This window comes from Anguilla rostrata, chromosome 7 (assembly GCF_018555375.3).
Source record: "Anguilla rostrata isolate EN2019 chromosome 7, ASM1855537v3, whole genome shotgun sequence".
Lineage (NCBI taxonomy): Eukaryota > Metazoa > Chordata > Actinopteri > Anguilliformes > Anguillidae > Anguilla > Anguilla rostrata.
The window spans coordinates 51,141,050-51,158,835 of record NC_057939.1 but is presented as its reverse complement, the minus strand read 5'-3'; the positions used below and the strand labels follow the sequence as shown (position 1 = coordinate 51,158,835).

Genomic DNA, 17,786 nt, shown 5'->3' with positions numbered 1-17,786 from the left:
AAACAGGAAATTGCAAATTAATTAACATCCCATTCAAGCCATCTGCAACACACCATCAGCTTAGCGATACGGCTCTACTGTACAGCCAGTGGTCACAACATACAGTACAGTAATTATTCCAAATATCTGATAGCTGACTATAAAGCTCAGAGTGTCTCTCCACATCTTAATTCTGGAGTTCACTGCATGTGTAGATGAGAAGTTTAAAATCAGTGTGCTTGTCACCTCATGAAAATAGCAGCAGTGTAGTATAATGGGTAAGGAGTTTGTCTTGTAACGTAAAGGTTGCACGTTTGAGTCCGCGCTAGGACAGTGCCGTTGTAGCCCTGAGCAAGGTACTTAAGGTATCTGCATTGCTTCAGTATATATCCAGCTGAATAAATGGATGCAATGTAAATGCTATGTAAAAAGTTGTGTAAGCCGCTCTGCTAAGAGTCTCTCCGATAAAAGCGTCTGTTAAATGCCTGTAATGTAATGTAAATACCTTGATAACTGAATGCTATGGGCCCGATTTAATAGGACCTTCGGCATGTGCAAAACCTTTTAGCAAACGCAAAAACCAATAACGTGACCATTGGTTGTGTTATTTTTGCGTGCGCCAAAGGTTGCACATGCTAAATGTCTTAGTAAAGCAGGCCCTACGTGCGCTACATTGTGCTGTTGTGTGTCTGGAAGGACAGCTGAATTCTGGTTGTTTGCACAACTAATTAAAAAAAAATTACTTCTTAATTTCTATCGTGATGTATCATAAATAACATTCCCTATTGTGTGTCAGAAAGAAGAAAAAAAACGGAACGGAGTCTTGAGGCATTATCTGTTAATCACCAGTCTTCATTGTTTTCTGCCTCCAGCTGAATTCGATAAATGTTGTTTTTCTTTGGAAACGTATGTCCGTCTTCATTTTCTTCAAATGGTATAAATATGACACACTGTCTCGAAGCGTCTGTAAAGAAATCAAGTAATATAAAGAGATACACTTCATTTCGTTCTTAACATTCTTCTTGTTTGAAGTGTGCATGGTTAAGAACATTTTGTAGTCATGGTTAAGAACATTTTATAGTATCTGTACCGTAAACACGAAAAGTGCTAATCTTGCACAACAAAATACAACTTCGTAGTATCTAGGTTAGCATATTAGGCCAGTTTGTTGGGTTATTTGGCATAGTGCAAATAACAACGTCGCTACACTCGTATAGATGGCCAACTGTCCAGCAGACCTATATTTTTCTTCTATCCGAGCCTAGTGATCTAAGTTATTCAACTAACTAGCAGCTGAATTTACCCTTCAGGATGATTTCCTTCTGCATTTGAGAGCCATAAGAGTTGACTTTAGGAACCACTGTCCTTACTCCAAAACACCAATGTCCCTTCTGATTCGCGTGAATGTAAGTGTTCGACTCAACGCCGACGTTCAAATAAGAGAGTACACAATTTAGGTCTTCGGTGTCGTAATCCCAAAGCGCGGACAAAATGTTTTGAAGTTCCAGGTTATCTACTTCCCTGCCCTCCTCCTCCACTTTGACTCCGCACAATCGTTTATTCAGAACATGAGGTTTATTTATCCATACATCAATTGCTGACCAAAACCCTTGAGGCATAAGATCACAGCTGCCCTTGAATGTAAATTCGGAAAGTTTAGACATTATTTGGTATATATTTTGTACAACAGTAGACTATTTAGCAAAACATTCGCGTGAATTTAACAACTACACGTTACACTCCGCGCACAAGCTCATGGCGCACGGTGGTGACGTAGTAATTTATACGTGATGTCACCTGAATTGTTATCTTCGTCTCATGGTTATGTCGTACTTTTTTAGGGATTGTAAAGGGAACCCGAGGTGACTTCGAAGGCTCCAATAGAGGTAATGACAGCGAATATATATATATATTTCCGTTTCTGTTACGTTATGATAGGCAATTGCTTTGCTTAATTTTCCGAAATACTAACTTAGTTATATTGCTCAATTTTGCTGGCAAGGTAGCATAAGCAGTAGCAAGCTTACAACCTAGTTAACTTACACACAAGCTTAGAGCTAACGTTATACTTAGCTATAAGTTCTAAATTATTGTCCAAACTCTAGCGAGACTCGGGATAGGTTGGTTTTTTTACATTAAGTATTGTTTGCTGAACATTAGATGTGTTGCCATTTTAAACTGTAATTACAAGTGTAATGCAGAGCTAGCTCACGTAGCTGCTGGAAAGCAAACGTGTGACTTCAGTCAGGGGCAATGAACTTTGATTTATTGTGGGTAGCTCGCTCATAAAATTTTGAAGGCTGAGCTTGGCAGGTACCTTGAATTAAACGTTGACCTGATTATTCCGCAAAGAGTTGAATTCAGCACATTTCACTTCCCTTAATTTCCGAGAACTGTCAGTTAAATTGCTGACAGGCAATGTCAGTAGCTTTATACAATTTACAAGGTGTGCATGAGCGACAAAAAAGCTTTTCTGAGGAAACCCTTTTAGAGGTCGAGCTTTTTTGTTCGTTAGCGTAGGTGTTTTGTGTGTTTTACTGGTAGAGTTGCCTTGAAGATGAGTGTGCCCCGTTACTCAGAAGATAAGTTTACTCCGCCTGAGAAGATACACCCGGATCTTCCTGATCTCCCCGGTGGACCTCTAGATGTATATAGAAGAAGGGCTTCCTTCAACTGGAAGGACATGGTCATGTTTCTAGATGGTGAAGAAATAATCGCGTTTAAGGTAAAATTAATTGATTAATGCATTGTTGCTGAAATGTGACTATACAGTATGTGATTAAACAAACGTCGCTCAATGGAATTTTTTGTTCTGATGAATGTTCTCATACTTTTTGTTGTTTAAATGTTGTGTTTCTCGGAAATTAAACCGGGTATTTGATAGCCAGCTTTGACAAGAGCTAGCCTATATTCTTATGCTGGATGTGGAAAAAAATCTGCAAGGTCAATTGACCATAAAATGTAGAAGATTATTCAGCAGTCACTGCAACTTATCAGAAAGCTAGATGGAAAAAAAAAAAAAACTTGATTGCTTACATTCCACCGTATGTTTTCGGCGTGAACTCAGAGATCATAGGTGCCCCCCTCCTATAGAAAATAAATTAAAACTTATTACTGATAACTTGCCCATTTCTCATTAGAATTTGGTGAGTGCCATGCATTAAAGTTGTCGAATGGTTTTAGCAATTGTTTTGCTGCCTGCCATGTCATAAGAATTTCTTTGCTCAGAATGACCTTGTGTTATACTGTGCACTTGACAAATAAAAACACATTGACTTTGACTCGACAATGTGGTTAGTTCCAGTGGAGCAGCAAGGGGGTAATTACACTCTGGTTTATGAGAAGTTTTGTAATGTTATTGGCGAGGTCTAATGGGCCTAATCTGTTCCCACGTTCTCCCCGTTTTCAGAAACGTGTGTTTGGGGTTCTGGAGAACGACCCCTTCTTCGCTCGGCAGCCCGGGGAGGACGTCTCCATGGAGCAAGCTCGCGAGGCCACCTTCTTCCGCTATAAGCAGCTCCTGAAGCACGACTTGCTCCCCCAGGAGGAAATGATGCAGAACCCCCTGAAGTCCAGCGCGCTCACCGACTGCCTGAACATGTACGACGCGGCTACGGGGGCCAAGTTCTTCCTCAGTCAACAGGTGAAACGCAGTCTGCACTGGTGCATCTTGGGTACTGGATGCTCCACACTTCATACTTTACAGATTAACAGATTAGGATATGTAGGCCTTTCTTTTTAAAAATAAATAAATAAATAAATAAATAAATAAATAAAGGAGCCAGACAGCTTGCTGGAGTAACTCAGTCGATCTGTTTCTTGTTTCAGATGTTTGGCGGGACAGTAGCCAGGAGCGGGTGCAGCAGACATGAGAAGTTTGTAGAGGATGTGAACAACATGACCGTAAGATTGGAGTCTGATGGCTTGTTTTTCTCTGACCTCTCTACTTTTGTTTTTAAAATTGGTTCAATATTTTTTAATGTCGTCGTGATCTAGGCTATTGCGTGTATGGGGCACCGGTCGTTGCGGAGTACACAAGGTTATGTTTACATGCTTTTTGGCCCACTTGCTGCTCTGATAGGTTCACATTTATAATGGGGTCAATCTTCTTTTCTTGTTTGCGTAAAAAAAAATATTGAAACTGAACTTCATATTGATGAAATCACTGCTGTTAGTCAGATTGAAATGTTCTATGTTTCTATGAAACTGCAAAAACTTTCACTTGTGTCTTGATCTGACCATGACCTAGACTGGACATGGGCAGAGCAGTTTATGTCCTGTTGTTTCCCCACCTAGACCTTTGGGTGCTTCGCTCTGACAGAGCTGAGCCATGGCACTAATACCAGAGGAATGAGGACGACGGCCACCTATGACCCCAGCACTCAGGTTAGCGTGGCGGAGTTACCCCACAACCGCTCAGCCTACGCATGACAAATGAGGGATAACATTGTACATGCTGAGAATTAACATTTACCGTGTACTGCATGCAATTCAATGTCACTGCACAGTTTAAAGATCAAGATGAAATATTGACCATTTATATAGATTAACTAAGCATATTTCCTGGAGTTTTTTTAAGCTCAAACAATTTAATTCAGCAGGATGTTGGTGTTCCTTTCTATTAAGAAACAATAATTCATAGAAACTTTAAACTCACAAGACCAATAGTAGCCTGCAACTGACCGTTCATCATTTATATTGTTTTTTTGTAAATAAAAAGTAATATTAAAAAAATGATCCCAACTTGCCTGACGATTTTTTAATATTCTCTCCACTGGCATATCTAAATTCACAAGTCTCTTTCTCCTCTGGCTGAGTTGTGAATGATGGTACTTGAGCTCGATGACTCTGTTGCAGGAGTTCGTAATAAACTCCCCGGACTTTGAGGCTGCTAAGTTCTGGGTGGGGAACCTGGGCAAGACCGCTACCCACGCCGTGGTGTTCGCACAGCTCTTCACCCCCGATGGCCGCTGCCACGGACTACATTCCTTCGTAGTGCAGGTATGGAGATTACTGGGAAGGGATGCCCTCTGATAATTTATAACACTGTGACATAACATAAGCGGAAAAAATCTGGATAGTACTACTATGAGGAGGGCAAAGATCCTAGCTTTTGCTTTTTTTTTTTTCTTGTGTCTAGGTTAGGGATCCTAAGTCCCTCCTTGCTATGCCAGGAGTGATGGTTGGCGACATAGGCAAGAAGATCGGAATGAATGGCCTAGACAATGGGTGAGTTATCTTTGCCTTACTTATGAAGATGGGAAAGAGGAAAAAAACTGATAAAGCTGCTTCAGACTGAAAGTAAGCTAGTTAAACTAGCAAGCTAAACTTGGAATACAAGTATTGAGCTGTGTATATAATTCTTTTTAATGATTAGTGAAGCCAGCTAGCTAACTAATTTAGCCATCTTGTTTGTCTTCCTTGTAAAAAGTATAATTTTTCTTAAAACTGTTAATTGAGAAGCTAGGCTTTCCTCTCGCTTGGAAATAAAACTAGAGTCTCCTGGGAGGCATATGCTGTTCCGGTAGTTGTATATCTGTCACTTATGTGTCCTGATGGTTGGGTGGAGTCCAGATCGGCCCGGTGTCCAATATAGCTAATAGCGTTCCAGTGTGGCACACATCGGGCCACTGGATTGGTCACAGGAGGTGGCAGCTGGCAGGGTGTCCTGCTTTATCGTTCGCTAGTTACCCCAGCAAGCTGTCTGGCTCCAAAGTCCTCCAGTGCATTTGTTGGGATGACTAGGCTTTCAGATCATAAAAGCATGTAAGAAAATAAGCTGAAGTACTCTGTCTCGTCACTTGATGGCAGTGTAGCCTCACTGGGTGTCACAGGCTGGCAGTTCAGAGCTGGCAGTTCAGGTGTTCTTGAAAGTTGTTTTTGCCCAGCTGGTTGTCATCCAGTACACACGGCTAGTGATTATTCACATAAATGATCTTTTTCATGACGTAAAACCTCACTTTACTCTTTAGCGTAATGAGAGAGGGGTGATACTGACCAACTGGGTTTCCCTCAAAATAACACACTGGCACCCTAATGTAGCCATTATTTAAATGTATGTATTTATGTTCTGCTTCCTGCTGCTCTACATGTTCCAACGTTAACGAGTGTAGAACCACAGAGTCCCCAGACAAAATGGGCATTTCTGCTTCAGATGCAGTAAAACAGGATGTGGTCCTTCCAAGACTTTCAGTTCATATTCCAAAGGAAACTAGGGAGAGCGTAACAAAATATGCTCTGGCAGCAACTGAAAATGCTACATGGCAGAGAGTGATAACAGCCTGCGGTTTGAAGTGGCCTGGTATTTGACTGGGGAGCGATTTCAAGGAACTGCAAGCGCAGCTCTTAGAAGTTGGGTGAGGTCACTTCCGGTGTGCAGCTGGACCTTCACATCCATTCACTTAATTTAGCTTGAACTCTGTTTTTTTGTTCAGTTTAAATCAAGGTCTTCTTCAAATAATTTTGTTTAGGAGGGAAGTGGTGCACTGTTTTTGTCTAACCGCGGTGGTGTGTGAGAAAGCGCCGAGCCGCGTCACTCTCCTGCACTTACCTGCGCGTCGCTGGTCTTGTGCCGCCAGGTTCGCGCTGTTCCACAACGTCCGCATCCCGCGAGAGAATCTGCTCAACAGGACTGGTGATGTCACACGCGAAGGACAGTATGTCACTCCCTATAAGGTGAGAGCACTTTATCCAGTTTAACACAGGGCTGATGGTGTTTAGGTTTGGCTATGGGCGCATTGTGCGGGAAAGCTGGAGTGATCTTAATTTTGCTGCCTTCCCTCTTCTGTTCCCCAGGACCCAAAAAAACGCTTTGGGGCTTCGCTGGGCGCCCTGTCGGGGGGCCGGGTGGGCATCGTTGGAATGTCCATGGCCAACCTGAAGATGGCAATGACTGTGGCCGTCCGCTTCTCCGCCTCCCGCCGCCAGTTTGGCCCCACCGTGGATGAGGAGGTGCCAGTCCTGGAGTACCAGCTACAGGTAAGAGAGAGAGGCTTACAGTGTCCTGGAGTACCAGCTACAGGTAAGAGAGACAGGCTTACAGTGTCCTGGAGTACCAGCTACAGGTAAGAGAGACAGGCTTACAGTGTCCTGGAGTACCAGCTACAGGTAAGAGAGACAGGCTTACAGTGTCCTGGAGTACCAGCTACAGGTAAGAGAGAGAGGCTTACAGTGTCCTGGAGTACCAGCTACATGTGAGAGAGAGATGCTTAAGGTTTGCTGGAATACCAGCTACAGGTAAGAGAGAGCGGCTTACAGTGTACTGGAGTACCAGCTACAGGTAAGAGAGACAGGCTTACAGTGTCCTGGAGTACCAGCTACAGGTAAGAACACTAATGTGTTCATTTCTGTATGTGTTTTGTTATTTCAGCAATGGAGATTGATTCCCTACTTGGCTGCTATGTATGCCATTTCCACATTCCACAAGTCTTTCTTCATGAACTTCATAGAGTTCCAAATTGGACTCATCTTGAAGGACAAGAGTGAGAGACAGGTAAAGACCAGTCAGACCTGGGTCACAGAAGAACAGTTTACTTTTACGTTTACTCACAGCAGTGAGCGTGTAGACCCTATAGACCAGTGAGCGAGCTCCTCTTGCATTCGCCCCACAGGAGGAGCTGGGCCGGGAGATCCACGCCATCTCCTGCGCCATCAAGCCCCTGGCCTCCTGGACGGCTCAGCGGGCGATCCAGGAGTGCAGGGAGGCCTGCGGGGGACACGGGTACCTGGCCAGTGAGTCCCCAGGGGGTCGCTCCCCAAACCTGCTCCTGTCCCAGCACCCCCTTTCCCCTGCAGGGCTATGTGCACCATGACTGTCTGCACGTTCTCCCTGCTCTGGACCTGGCACTGTCCATCAGAAAAATCAGCTTGATACACTTATGTCCTCTTACATTGCATACAGCTAGTCTGGATAAGAGAGCCTGCTTCATGAACATAATGTAACATCTCTGAATGCTTGATACACGGAAGTGTCCCAAACTCTGCTCAGAATGTTACGCGTGTCCCAGAAGGCACTGAAACTGGGACACGCACGCTGTGGACTGTTCTTTCACCTCGCGCTGTCAGACGGGTGTGAGGTTTGTCTTGAGACGCGCTGTCTTTCAGTGAGCCGGCTCGGGGACCTCCGAGACGACAACGACCCGAACTGCACCTACGAGGGTGACAACAACGTCCTTCTGCAGCAGACCAGCAACTACCTGCTCAGCTTCCTCAGAGCCAAGCAGCAAGGTGAGAGTGAAGAGCCAGGTGCTTCAGGGAAAGCAGAAACTGTGTCACACTGCTGCACGTGTTACAGTTTCCTGGTGACCACCTTGCAGTTATGCTACAATAGAGAACCTTTTTCTTGCAGATGAAGGTAGATTTGAGTCTCCTCTGGGCTCTGTGAACTTCCTGGAGGACTCGAACAGCATCCTGGAGCAAAGGTTCACTGCCACCTCAGTGGAGGACTGCCTGGACTCTGCAGGTACGGCCTACCTGCACAGCCTGTGTGGAATCCTGCAGTCTCCCATAATGCATCTGTACAGCAAACGCAAACAAGCAAACAAGCTAATCTTTACTCATTTTAATCCGTCTACACCGACTGTCTGTATCCAAACACAGCTCAACCGTCTGTGAGAGCCGTCCGAAGGGCCGTTTTAAACGAATGTTTTTGTGCTGTTGCTATCCTGTCAACACGCTGCTGGTCGGTGTCTCTTTTACGATCAGAAAGCTCTGCTTCACGGCCTTTGTCTCTGCTGGAGACGGGGTCAGAGTTTTTCTGAGGGGAAGGGCACAAATCACCCCTCCTAAAAGAAGGAGAAGAAAAACAGCTTTTCCAGTAAAAGCGCAGGGAGGAGCAGTGGGAATGTGGCACTTTTTCTTTTTTTTTCGCAGATGTGAACGCACTCCCAAGGTTGCGAGCGCTGGCCGAACACACGAGTGTAAACCTCGTAGAGTGCGCCTTCCACAGATGCGAAACAGCTGCTCTCTTTATTGAAATCATAACCCCGCGCAGATGGTGACTCACCCCTGGTTGCCTAGCGAGGGAGGTCAGGCGGACGGCCCGTGTCTCGTTTAATTAGGGGCCAGGCTGGGGTGGGGGGGGCGCGTTCGCGCTCCGAGGTGGCGAGAGATGAGTTTAGCAGGAAGCGCTCTCGGCCCGATCCCCCAGCGTGGGGGCGAGAGCGAGGCCCCCGGTGTGAGGTATGGTCACGGACCATCCGGTGGCCATGGCAACCGCTCCGGAGCTGTCAGGGGGAAGCCGGCCTAATTCATTTTTCCTGCTCCTCAAACTCCCGTAAAACCTCGCTGAGTAAGAGTTGAAGCCTCAAAAAAGGGCCAGTGGCAGTTTTCTTCGTAATCCATGTTCTCCATAATCTGGATTATGTTGCTTTTTAACCTTTGATCGTATGCAGTGTAGTTTTACCTAAACTCAAGAGCACTAGGCAAAAAAGTGAAATCCACCAGCACCTGTGCAGCCCTCCAGCTCTATGCAAGATAAAACTTGGTCTTCCTAATGCTCTCCCTTTTCTCTCAGTGGTCTTCATGTGATCTGCTTTTTCTGTAAGGGTAATGGCTTTAACATCTCGGCCTGTAAAAGATCTGGTGGGGTCTCACCTGGTTAAACACGATCTCTACTTCTTCAGCCTCTGCTATTTGTGTTGCTTGAGCTGACTTTAGTCTTGCTCCAGTGGATGTTCAAGTTTAGGAAATTCTAGTTTGTATCTTTAGGAATGCTGCCGTTGCAGAAGAACAACTGTGTAACCTAACATAACAATGTACTGCATTGAAGAGTAAAAAGAGTAAATGGTGAATCACATGAGAACTGAAGTATGTTTGCAGTAATGCATTTCACTGTCTGGTTCATGGAGTGTATTGAAGGCTAAAGAAAAATGAGTTTTCTCTAAATTAAGAGGAATTTCTTCTAAATTAAGAGTTAAATGCGTGACTTCGAGAGTGAAACCCTGTCAGTTTAGCTGTATCTCTGGTGCAGATCAGGGTTATTCAAGGGGGACACGTTTGGCCCTCATTGGTCCTTTAAGAAGAAAAAAAAAGACTGAGGCATCCAAAGTGCCTACCCCTAGTGATGGAATGATAGCTTATTTTAAGTCTACTTTTCGTATAAATATGCACAGTCTGTCTTATGCATACATTGTTTTATAAATGGTATGTGGAAAATGCTTGGCCCATTTGCTGCACACGGTCTGGATCCAGATCCTTCCCCTGGGGGGGGGGGATCTCCTAAAATTCCAGAAGAATGCTAAGCCCCGTCTTCCTCCCTCTCTTCAGTCTCGCTGGCGGCCTACAAGTGGTTGGTGTGCTTCCTGCTGAGAGAGAGCGCTCAGAAAGTGGCTCAGGAGAAGCTGTCTGGAAAAGCAGACTTTGAGGCGAGGAACGACAGCCAGGTAAACGACCCCCCCGAGCCTGCCCCCCCCCCCTCCCTGAAACACGGTTTCCCCGCTCTGTGGGCAGGCATCGCACACTAAGCTCTTTGTTCCCTGCGTTTACTCTAAACTCATCTGGCTGGAATGGCCCGGAGAGATTCGCTAACGCTAACGCTAGCACTTAGTCCTCCTCCTCCTCCTCCCTCACGGCGTTTCCCCACCCCTGGAATATCCGTTATTTGGCCTCTTCGGTTAGTGTCCTAAAGAAGAGGGAACCTTCTCTGTTTACTCTGGTCCGCATACCGACCGTCCCAGCATGCCGTTCAGCTATCTCTTAGCTTTTCAGCCGCCGGTTCGTCTCGGTGCCCCTTCCAATTAATTCTGCCGGCATGTCACTCGCTTTTATTGCCCGTGTGCACGTGTCTCGTCATTGAGGGTCAGAGGACATGTGCGTCTTGCGCACACACACTTAGAATGGCCTTATTTGACCGTGTGAAGGAATGCTGTGTTTCAAGATCACAATCTTTTCAACTGTAGATGGTTGTGTGTTTTTTTTTTTTTTGTCGAGAGAGGGTTAAGGAGAATGCGGAACTCTTCAATAGGGAGGTAAGCAGGTCACGTGGTCTCCGTGGTTACCAGCCGTTAAAGGCCGCGGCGTACGCTAGCGCTAGCCCTGCTCTGGCTCTGTCCCTTTGTGCGCTAACACTACATCAGGGGCTGTGATTTTTCCCATAACCTCCCCATCTGATGCGTCTGCATCGTGTTGTTATTGACTGACTGCAGGAGCCCTGCTGTAGAGCTGCTCACCCGGTCAGACAGAATACTGAGCTGTATGACCAGGAGAAATGCCATCTCTGTCTAACACACGTTATCCGATGCAACGCGTTAAAGATCAAGTTTAAAATGACAACCATCTAAATTGGAATTGGTCAGGAATGGTTTGGTGTTCTTGTCCTCTTGAACTTGCCTGAAAAATGTTACTGGAGTCTTTTCGTTTAACAAATACGATGTCGGTTAATACAGTTTCAATTGCATAACAAGTGAAACAAAGGCTCTGTCTTTCACCGCGCATTCCAGTAAAACAGAACGAGAAATGCAAGGATGGGGTCACGGTAAGGTGCACCGAGACGGCGTAAGCAACAGCCGTCTTCCTGCAAATGAAAGCTTTTCAGTGTGGCTGTCCGGCTCTTAGCCCCAGTGTACCGTTGTAAGAGAACTCGAGCTACTTGTGACATACTCACTGCAGAGCACTTTTGCTGACCGCTGATTCATGCAGCTGGGACAGGAACCCCAGATTGGAAACTTTACCTCTGAAGCTCTGCCAGGGTGCATGGCGACAGCATGTGGGTATCAGCCATTTAGCTCTGTGGGGTTCAGACATTTTGAATGATTAGGAGACCCCTGAGTTTGTTTTTCTTCCCCGTTCTCGCTCTTGAGTCGGTGTCGGGCAGGGGTGCACCGCGAGGTCAGATCCGTTTTGGGATTTCATGCTAACTGCTGGTCTTAACTGGCTTCGTGAGCCCAACCACTTATGCAATCTGATGTTTTTGACGCTTCATGCACATTGCACACTGCAGCTGCTGATTGCACATTGTTTTTGGTGAAAATGCTGTGGTCTGATATGGCAGGGAACCAGAGGCTTGGATAATTGTTTGGAAGAAATGCCAGCGTTCGAACCGGCTCTCCAGGGCTGGAATAGGACACACCCCTCGTGTGGAGTGGGGAGGAGCCTGTTTGTTTAGGTGAAATAACACTGCTCCCCCAGAGTGGCCATTAGCTCACCGTCGCCATGGCCGCGCTTTGTTTGGCCCTGGATTTAGGACAGGCCGCTGGAGGGCTGTGTCTGTGTGATGTCATCACAAGGCAAAACATCCAACTGTGTGACACGCGAAGACCGAAGTACACACTGTGTACACAATCTGGCTTCACGAGTGTCATGTAAAACAGCCATGAAGCTTTAGCTGTGGCTAAAAACATCATTACATTACTCTGTGATCTGGCAAGAGTATGTTTAAAAAATGCATGAATTAGCCTTGTCTCTGCGACCGCATGCAGTAACGGAACCAATCTCCCTTTCAGCTGATGCATACTTTTAAAAACCCTTTGCATAACTACAGGGCAGAATCCTGCGGTTCAGACAGTCAGGGCCGTGTGTTTACACCGCAGTGAGGAATGTGTGAGCGCAGGAGCAGGGGAGCCTGGGTAATTTCCATCGCCGCGGCGGCAGCGGAGGAAAGCGTACCGCGGTCGATGCGACGCTAACCGTCTGCTCCGTGTGTGTCCTGCGTCAGGTGTACTACTGCCGGTCGCTGGCCATCGCGTTCATCGAGCACGCCGTCCTGCAGCGCTTCCACGACCTCGTCCACGCCGAGGACACGCCCCCCTCGCTGCGGCCGGCGCTGCGGCGGCTCGCCGCTCTCTACGGGCTGTGGGCGCTTAGTAACCACATGGCCGTGCTCTACCAAGGTGTGCTGAGCCTCTCGCCCATACAGGCTACTGTCCGTATGACCACATTTAGTTACACTGCTGCTGTACACTACAGACAGGCTCTGTACTCATTTTGTTCTAACTAAGCATCATTATTATTATTATTATTATTTTTTATTAAAATGTCCAGAGTTAGTCTTCTAGAGTTGAATTAATACTGGACAATTTATGACGTCGTTGCAGCAGCAGAAGCAGTAGTAGGAAAGTTAGTATTACACTCAGTAAAAGTAACACATTTTAAAGTTTTGCAGTATTATTATTATTATTATTATTAACGTATATTTTGAGTGTGACGGTTCTGGTGCATTATGAATTTATTCAGTGTTTTATTTGTGGTCACTGTGACGGTTTGTGTCAGTTGGTGTGTGTGCCTGAGTGTGTGTTTGTGTGTGCTTTGTTTATACAGGTGGATACTTCTGTGGGAAGGAGCCGGTTGATTTCGTCCAGAACGCTATCGTCGGACTCTGCTCTCAGGTTTGAAACTTCCCCCCACTTTTCCTCGGTAACCTGTAGGAGTATCCCCTGCAGTGTTAACCCCAGGAACCTCTGCGTGGTTGACCAGCCAACGCCGTAACCCTGCACTTCCTGTGTCTCTCAGCTGAAAGACGACGCCGTTTCCCTGGTGGACGCGGTCGCTCCTCCGGACTTCATTCTGAATTCGCCCCTCGGAAAAGCGGACGGTCAGGTACGCTTTCAAATGAATCACTGCTCCGCTTGTCCTGAATACAGGAAATGCTTAAAAAAAATAATAATAATGTAGCACCCGATGCCCAGCTGTTGTGAAGAGGAATAGACTGACGTTCAACAGCCAGGACAGCCATATGTGAATATAAGAAGGATCCTTACCTGCCTAGTGTCAGTAGTGAACAAACCCCAAAAATAAGGAGAGGTGGAATGCACAGAGCTTAATTTTTCAAGTTAGTCACATTTGCATGGATGGCATTCATGGACTGCGTGGAAGGTATTCATCCGTGCTGAATGCAAATGGAGTAGAAGGGAAATCCATCATTACTAAGGCTGTGAAATATGGAAACCGCTGCTTTAGCACACTAAAAAAAACGATCACCCCTGTGTAAACGCACGTGCGCTTGCTGGTTCAGCCGAAGTTTAACACGTTTAACATCAACCCAGCGTGTCCGACCTGGTGACAGCTGAGGGGATAGAGGGGGAATGTTCTGGAAGGTCTGCGAGGCTGCTGCTGGCTGTAAGGTTTCGGGTGAGCTCAGAGATGGGGCGAGCCCGCCGCTGACCCCGTCCGCGGGTGATAAACGCTTGGGGCGCGGCCAGGCCGGGGCGGCTCGAGGCCTCTCCGGATTTAACGGCTCGCGCGCGGAGCCGTCCGCGGGCCGGGCCGGGCCGGGCTGGGCCGAAACCCAGCTGTGTCGGAGGAGAGGGGGGCCCGTCCAGCTCCGATTGCCTCATCGAGCGAGAATGCGCTAAACGGGCAGCCGCTAACGCCCCTGAGCGCGCTGCAGCCCGTCTCCCAGCCCTTGAGACCTAGACCTGCTTTCTGTCAGTGTCTCTCCTTAAAGGCGACTTGCCTGCAAACACTTTGTTTGGCAAGTTAGTTTGTGATAGCTGTACACACCCCCAAACTGTGTTCAAAAAGAAAACAAATATTGAAGTCTTGCTTTTCATTGTAAGTCAATGTTAAGGGCAAGTGTTACTTGAATCTAGGCCACAGTCGGCAGTTGGAGTCACTAGAAAATGGTGTTCAATGAATAACCCAACACTGCCCGCTGAACATTGTGTTACAGTTTTGGACATGATATTGTTCCCTCACACCCTGAATTATGGGTCAGAAGTTGAGTCCCACCCTCGCAGTCGTTGGGGTGTCCACTTTTGATCGAGGCTTTGTCCTCTGTCCCCCTTGTTGTGGAATGGGATTTGGTGAATAGTTTACCCTGAAGACTGAAGAGTTCAGGCTCGTGGTTGAAGACCAGAGGAAGTGCGTGAGACCCAGACTGTTTAGAAAAGCGTAGCCTCTTGCTAACACAGTGCTCTGAACCCCTCCGTACGCTCTGACACACCCAGCTTGTTTATGGCTCTGACTAACCGCCCCACATCTGACTGCATTCACTGAGGAATTACATCAAACTGTGACATTTTGCAATTTATTTTATATTCGTTTTAAACTTTCTTTTGCATTTACGATCTCTCTCCCAGAAAGAACATTGTGTATCGGTTTGAGACCAGCAAAATTGCAAAATAGAAAGGATAAAACCGCTACATATTTACCCAATACGTTTTTTGAAATCCATTCTTACCCAACAAACTATACAAGTCCAAATGAATGGTGAATAGATAGCCAGCTTTTATTGCTCCCCATTCAGATTTCAGTAAATGAAAAATAACAGTGCAACACACTGAGTCATCATTTCTAATATTAAGCTAAGGTTTACAATGCAAGGCTTACAATGATTACTTAATACGGGTTAGCCTCCTCTAGTCCTGTTACTTGTGTGACCCGGGGATTGAACCATAGACCTCACCAGTCACTCAAGAGAGACTGCGCTGAAGACCAGGGCCAACAAGTCATAGGAAGCAGGGACACTGTCATTGCACTGATTATTTCATCTCCATGTTGTTTTCCAGCTTTATAAGAACATGTGGTCCACGATGCTGCAGCAGAGCAAAGTGCTGGAGCGCCCGTCCTGGTGGGCCCAGTTCTGCTTCGACAAGCCCGAAGTGGGCTCCCTCCGGGCCAAACTGTAGCCCCCGTCCCGGCGGCCCAGGGGACACAGGAACCGGCTACGAAACAGGGGTGACCTTCAGCGATAACAGCGCCCGTCTGGGGGAAATTAAACTCTACCGCACCCTAACCACCGACCGTTTCATTTACCGTGACCTCTGTCTGTCTGTCTGTCTGTCTGTCTGTCTTCTACACTTCACCGTGGGCCGTGCGCTGCTTTTGGGAGCTGGCAGTTGCGAAGCCACGAACGCGTGTCCACGACTCATCAGTCAAACGTGGCATGGAGGAAACTGGGGAAACGGAATCAACGCTGAAAGGAAGTCATGGTGTTTCGTGAACGCACGGTTCCGTGTTTCCATGGCAACGGTACGGTTGCCATCCGTGTCAAACGTGGCCCGTCTGCTCTCCATTTGTGTGTGCTCCCAGCAGAGTGGAGGAGGACTAACACGTGTGCTTAATTGCCCAGCGTTATAGGCTATCACTTAGGGTGTGCTGAAATTCAGCATGTGGGATAGAAATTCAAGCCTAATCATAGAGGATCACAATGTTTTTCCTTCAATGCATAGGATGAGAAATTAATCCGTTTTGTTGAGGACTGTCAATTTGCGCTTTTTGAAAGTGGAATATATTCCATTGGTTTCGCCTGCTGACAGGCTGGAATCTGCGTCTGTTCATGAATCCCATCACTCAAAGTGTCCCTCTGTGTTTCTCAGAGCCAAAGGCTCTGCGATACATTACAGTGACAGTGACATTTCCCCTTCACATGCTCTGGTTTAGTGAAACCCAAACAGGAGATTCCAGTGGGTTTAAAGGAGTAACATTACATTACATTACATTATAGGCATTTAGCAGACGCTCTTATCCAGAGCGACGTACAACAAGTGCATAGGTTTCATGATGTAGAGGCGCAAAAGAAACACTAGAGTGAAGTAAGGATCGTAGTGCCAGAAGTGACCACATCGATCAGGACTCCAACCCTGTAGAGTAAGCTTGTTCAGCAAGCAAGAAACATGGTGGTTGAACGTGACACTTCCCAGTTGTCTTTAGGCAACAACAAAACAAATGTGCATAATTTTTTTATTATTCAGTCATTTCAATGTACTTTAAAACATATTTTTCTAAGCCTAAATTTCCCACTATAAAAGTTCACCCGAACCGTCTGGGCGCAAACTATGGGTCTCGAGTTATCCATGGGTTTACGGGGCGTGGAAAGGGGAGTGGTTACTGTGTTTGTGACGCACCAAGTTGACAACTTTCTCAACCGGTTGAAAATAAGACGATAAATTTAAAACGCATATTTCTCCAAAAAATACAGAACGGTCATATTTAATACTTTACTCATTGTGTTTCTTCAATACCTCTTGTGCAAATAGCACATAAAACCGAGAAACTGTGAAAATCACCATGGTACTCCTTTAAGGTTGGGCTCACAGAGAATAACATCACCGGCGGCCATCTTGAGACCTAAGACCTAGAGTTGCTGTTTACTCGAAACGGTATACTTTCAAGGAAGCCAGACACGCCTTTACATGTCATAATGAAATCATTTTAGTCAGAGGCTGTGCCAAAAATTCCACTGTCAAACTGTCAAATTGTGAGTCCTACAAGACGGAAGTGTTTGTAAAATTCAAGGTCGTGTGCTGAAAAGGTTCAGCACACGACCTTGATTGTGTATGTATCTTTTGTCTGATCATTTTGATTAGGTTATCTTTTTTTGATTCTTGTTGTAAGAGAATTCTCTGGATTGTTCCTCGAGTTACTCACTGGCTTTACAGATTTGCCGTGATTTCCAGATGCCTTGTTAATAGAAATAGCGTTCTTGGCTAGAAATAGCTGTACAAAATAAGTAATTGTACCTTACTGAACCCGTGTTCAGCAGTTGTCTATGATCATGAAAATGCACTTTTTTGTACGTCGCTTTGGATAAAAGCGTCTGCCAAATGAATGTAATGTAATAGTTGAATAAAATTAATTGTTTTATAGTTAAATTTTCATATGCTCCCATTTGGTGTAACCAGGCTTACGATATGCCTAATTTGTGGAGAACTCAAGCTAAATATACCAATTTAATATTGATGAAAGACACAGGGTAAAGTGGACCACATTAAACCTAAAGGAACATGTCAATAATGTCTAAATTCATAAAGGCTGGGAAGACTTATTTAATTACATAGTAAAGGATTTGTAAATCAGGATTTGACTGATTTTGTATGGACCTGGGTGCCTCATCTTCAAGTAAAAAATAAATAAAAGCTAACTTGAACTAA

The 17,786-nt window shown here is 45.8% G+C and overlaps 2 protein-coding genes across 3 annotated transcripts in view; one reads left to right on the top strand and one right to left on the bottom strand.

The window, feature by feature from the left end:
• trmt44 (tRNA methyltransferase 44 homolog) overlaps positions 1-1,761 on the bottom strand; it is a 12,336-nt gene extending 10,575 nt beyond the window's left edge. Inside the window, exons 1-2 of the mRNA XM_064344952.1 lie at positions 1,283-1,761; positions 826-943 (exon numbers count right to left, since the gene is read on the bottom strand). Coding sequence (XP_064201022.1) covers positions 826-943; positions 1,283-1,643 — 479 coding nt within the window. The 5' untranslated portion in view covers positions 1,644-1,761. The remainder of the gene's footprint in view (positions 1-825; positions 944-1,282) is intronic.
• On the top strand, positions 1,759-17,786 carry acox3 (acyl-CoA oxidase 3, pristanoyl). 2 transcript variants are annotated; one of them, XM_064344950.1, is made up of 18 exons: positions 1,759-1,865; positions 2,524-2,704; positions 3,389-3,622; positions 3,808-3,882; positions 4,276-4,365; positions 4,837-4,980; positions 5,120-5,208; positions 6,558-6,654; positions 6,775-6,957; positions 7,349-7,471; positions 7,590-7,710; positions 8,083-8,205; positions 8,327-8,440; positions 10,246-10,361; positions 12,632-12,806; positions 13,234-13,301; positions 13,426-13,512; positions 15,423-17,786. In XM_064344950.1, exons 2-18 carry the CDS (start codon positions 2,537-2,539, stop codon positions 15,540-15,542), a joined length of 2,127 nt encoding a protein of 708 aa, XP_064201020.1. In that variant the 5' UTR covers positions 1,759-1,865; positions 2,524-2,536; the 3' UTR covers positions 15,543-17,786. The 2 variants fall into 2 exon arrangements, with proteins under 2 accessions (XP_064201020.1, XP_064201021.1); XM_064344951.1 differs by having other exon boundaries at positions 1,848-1,865; positions 2,500-2,704.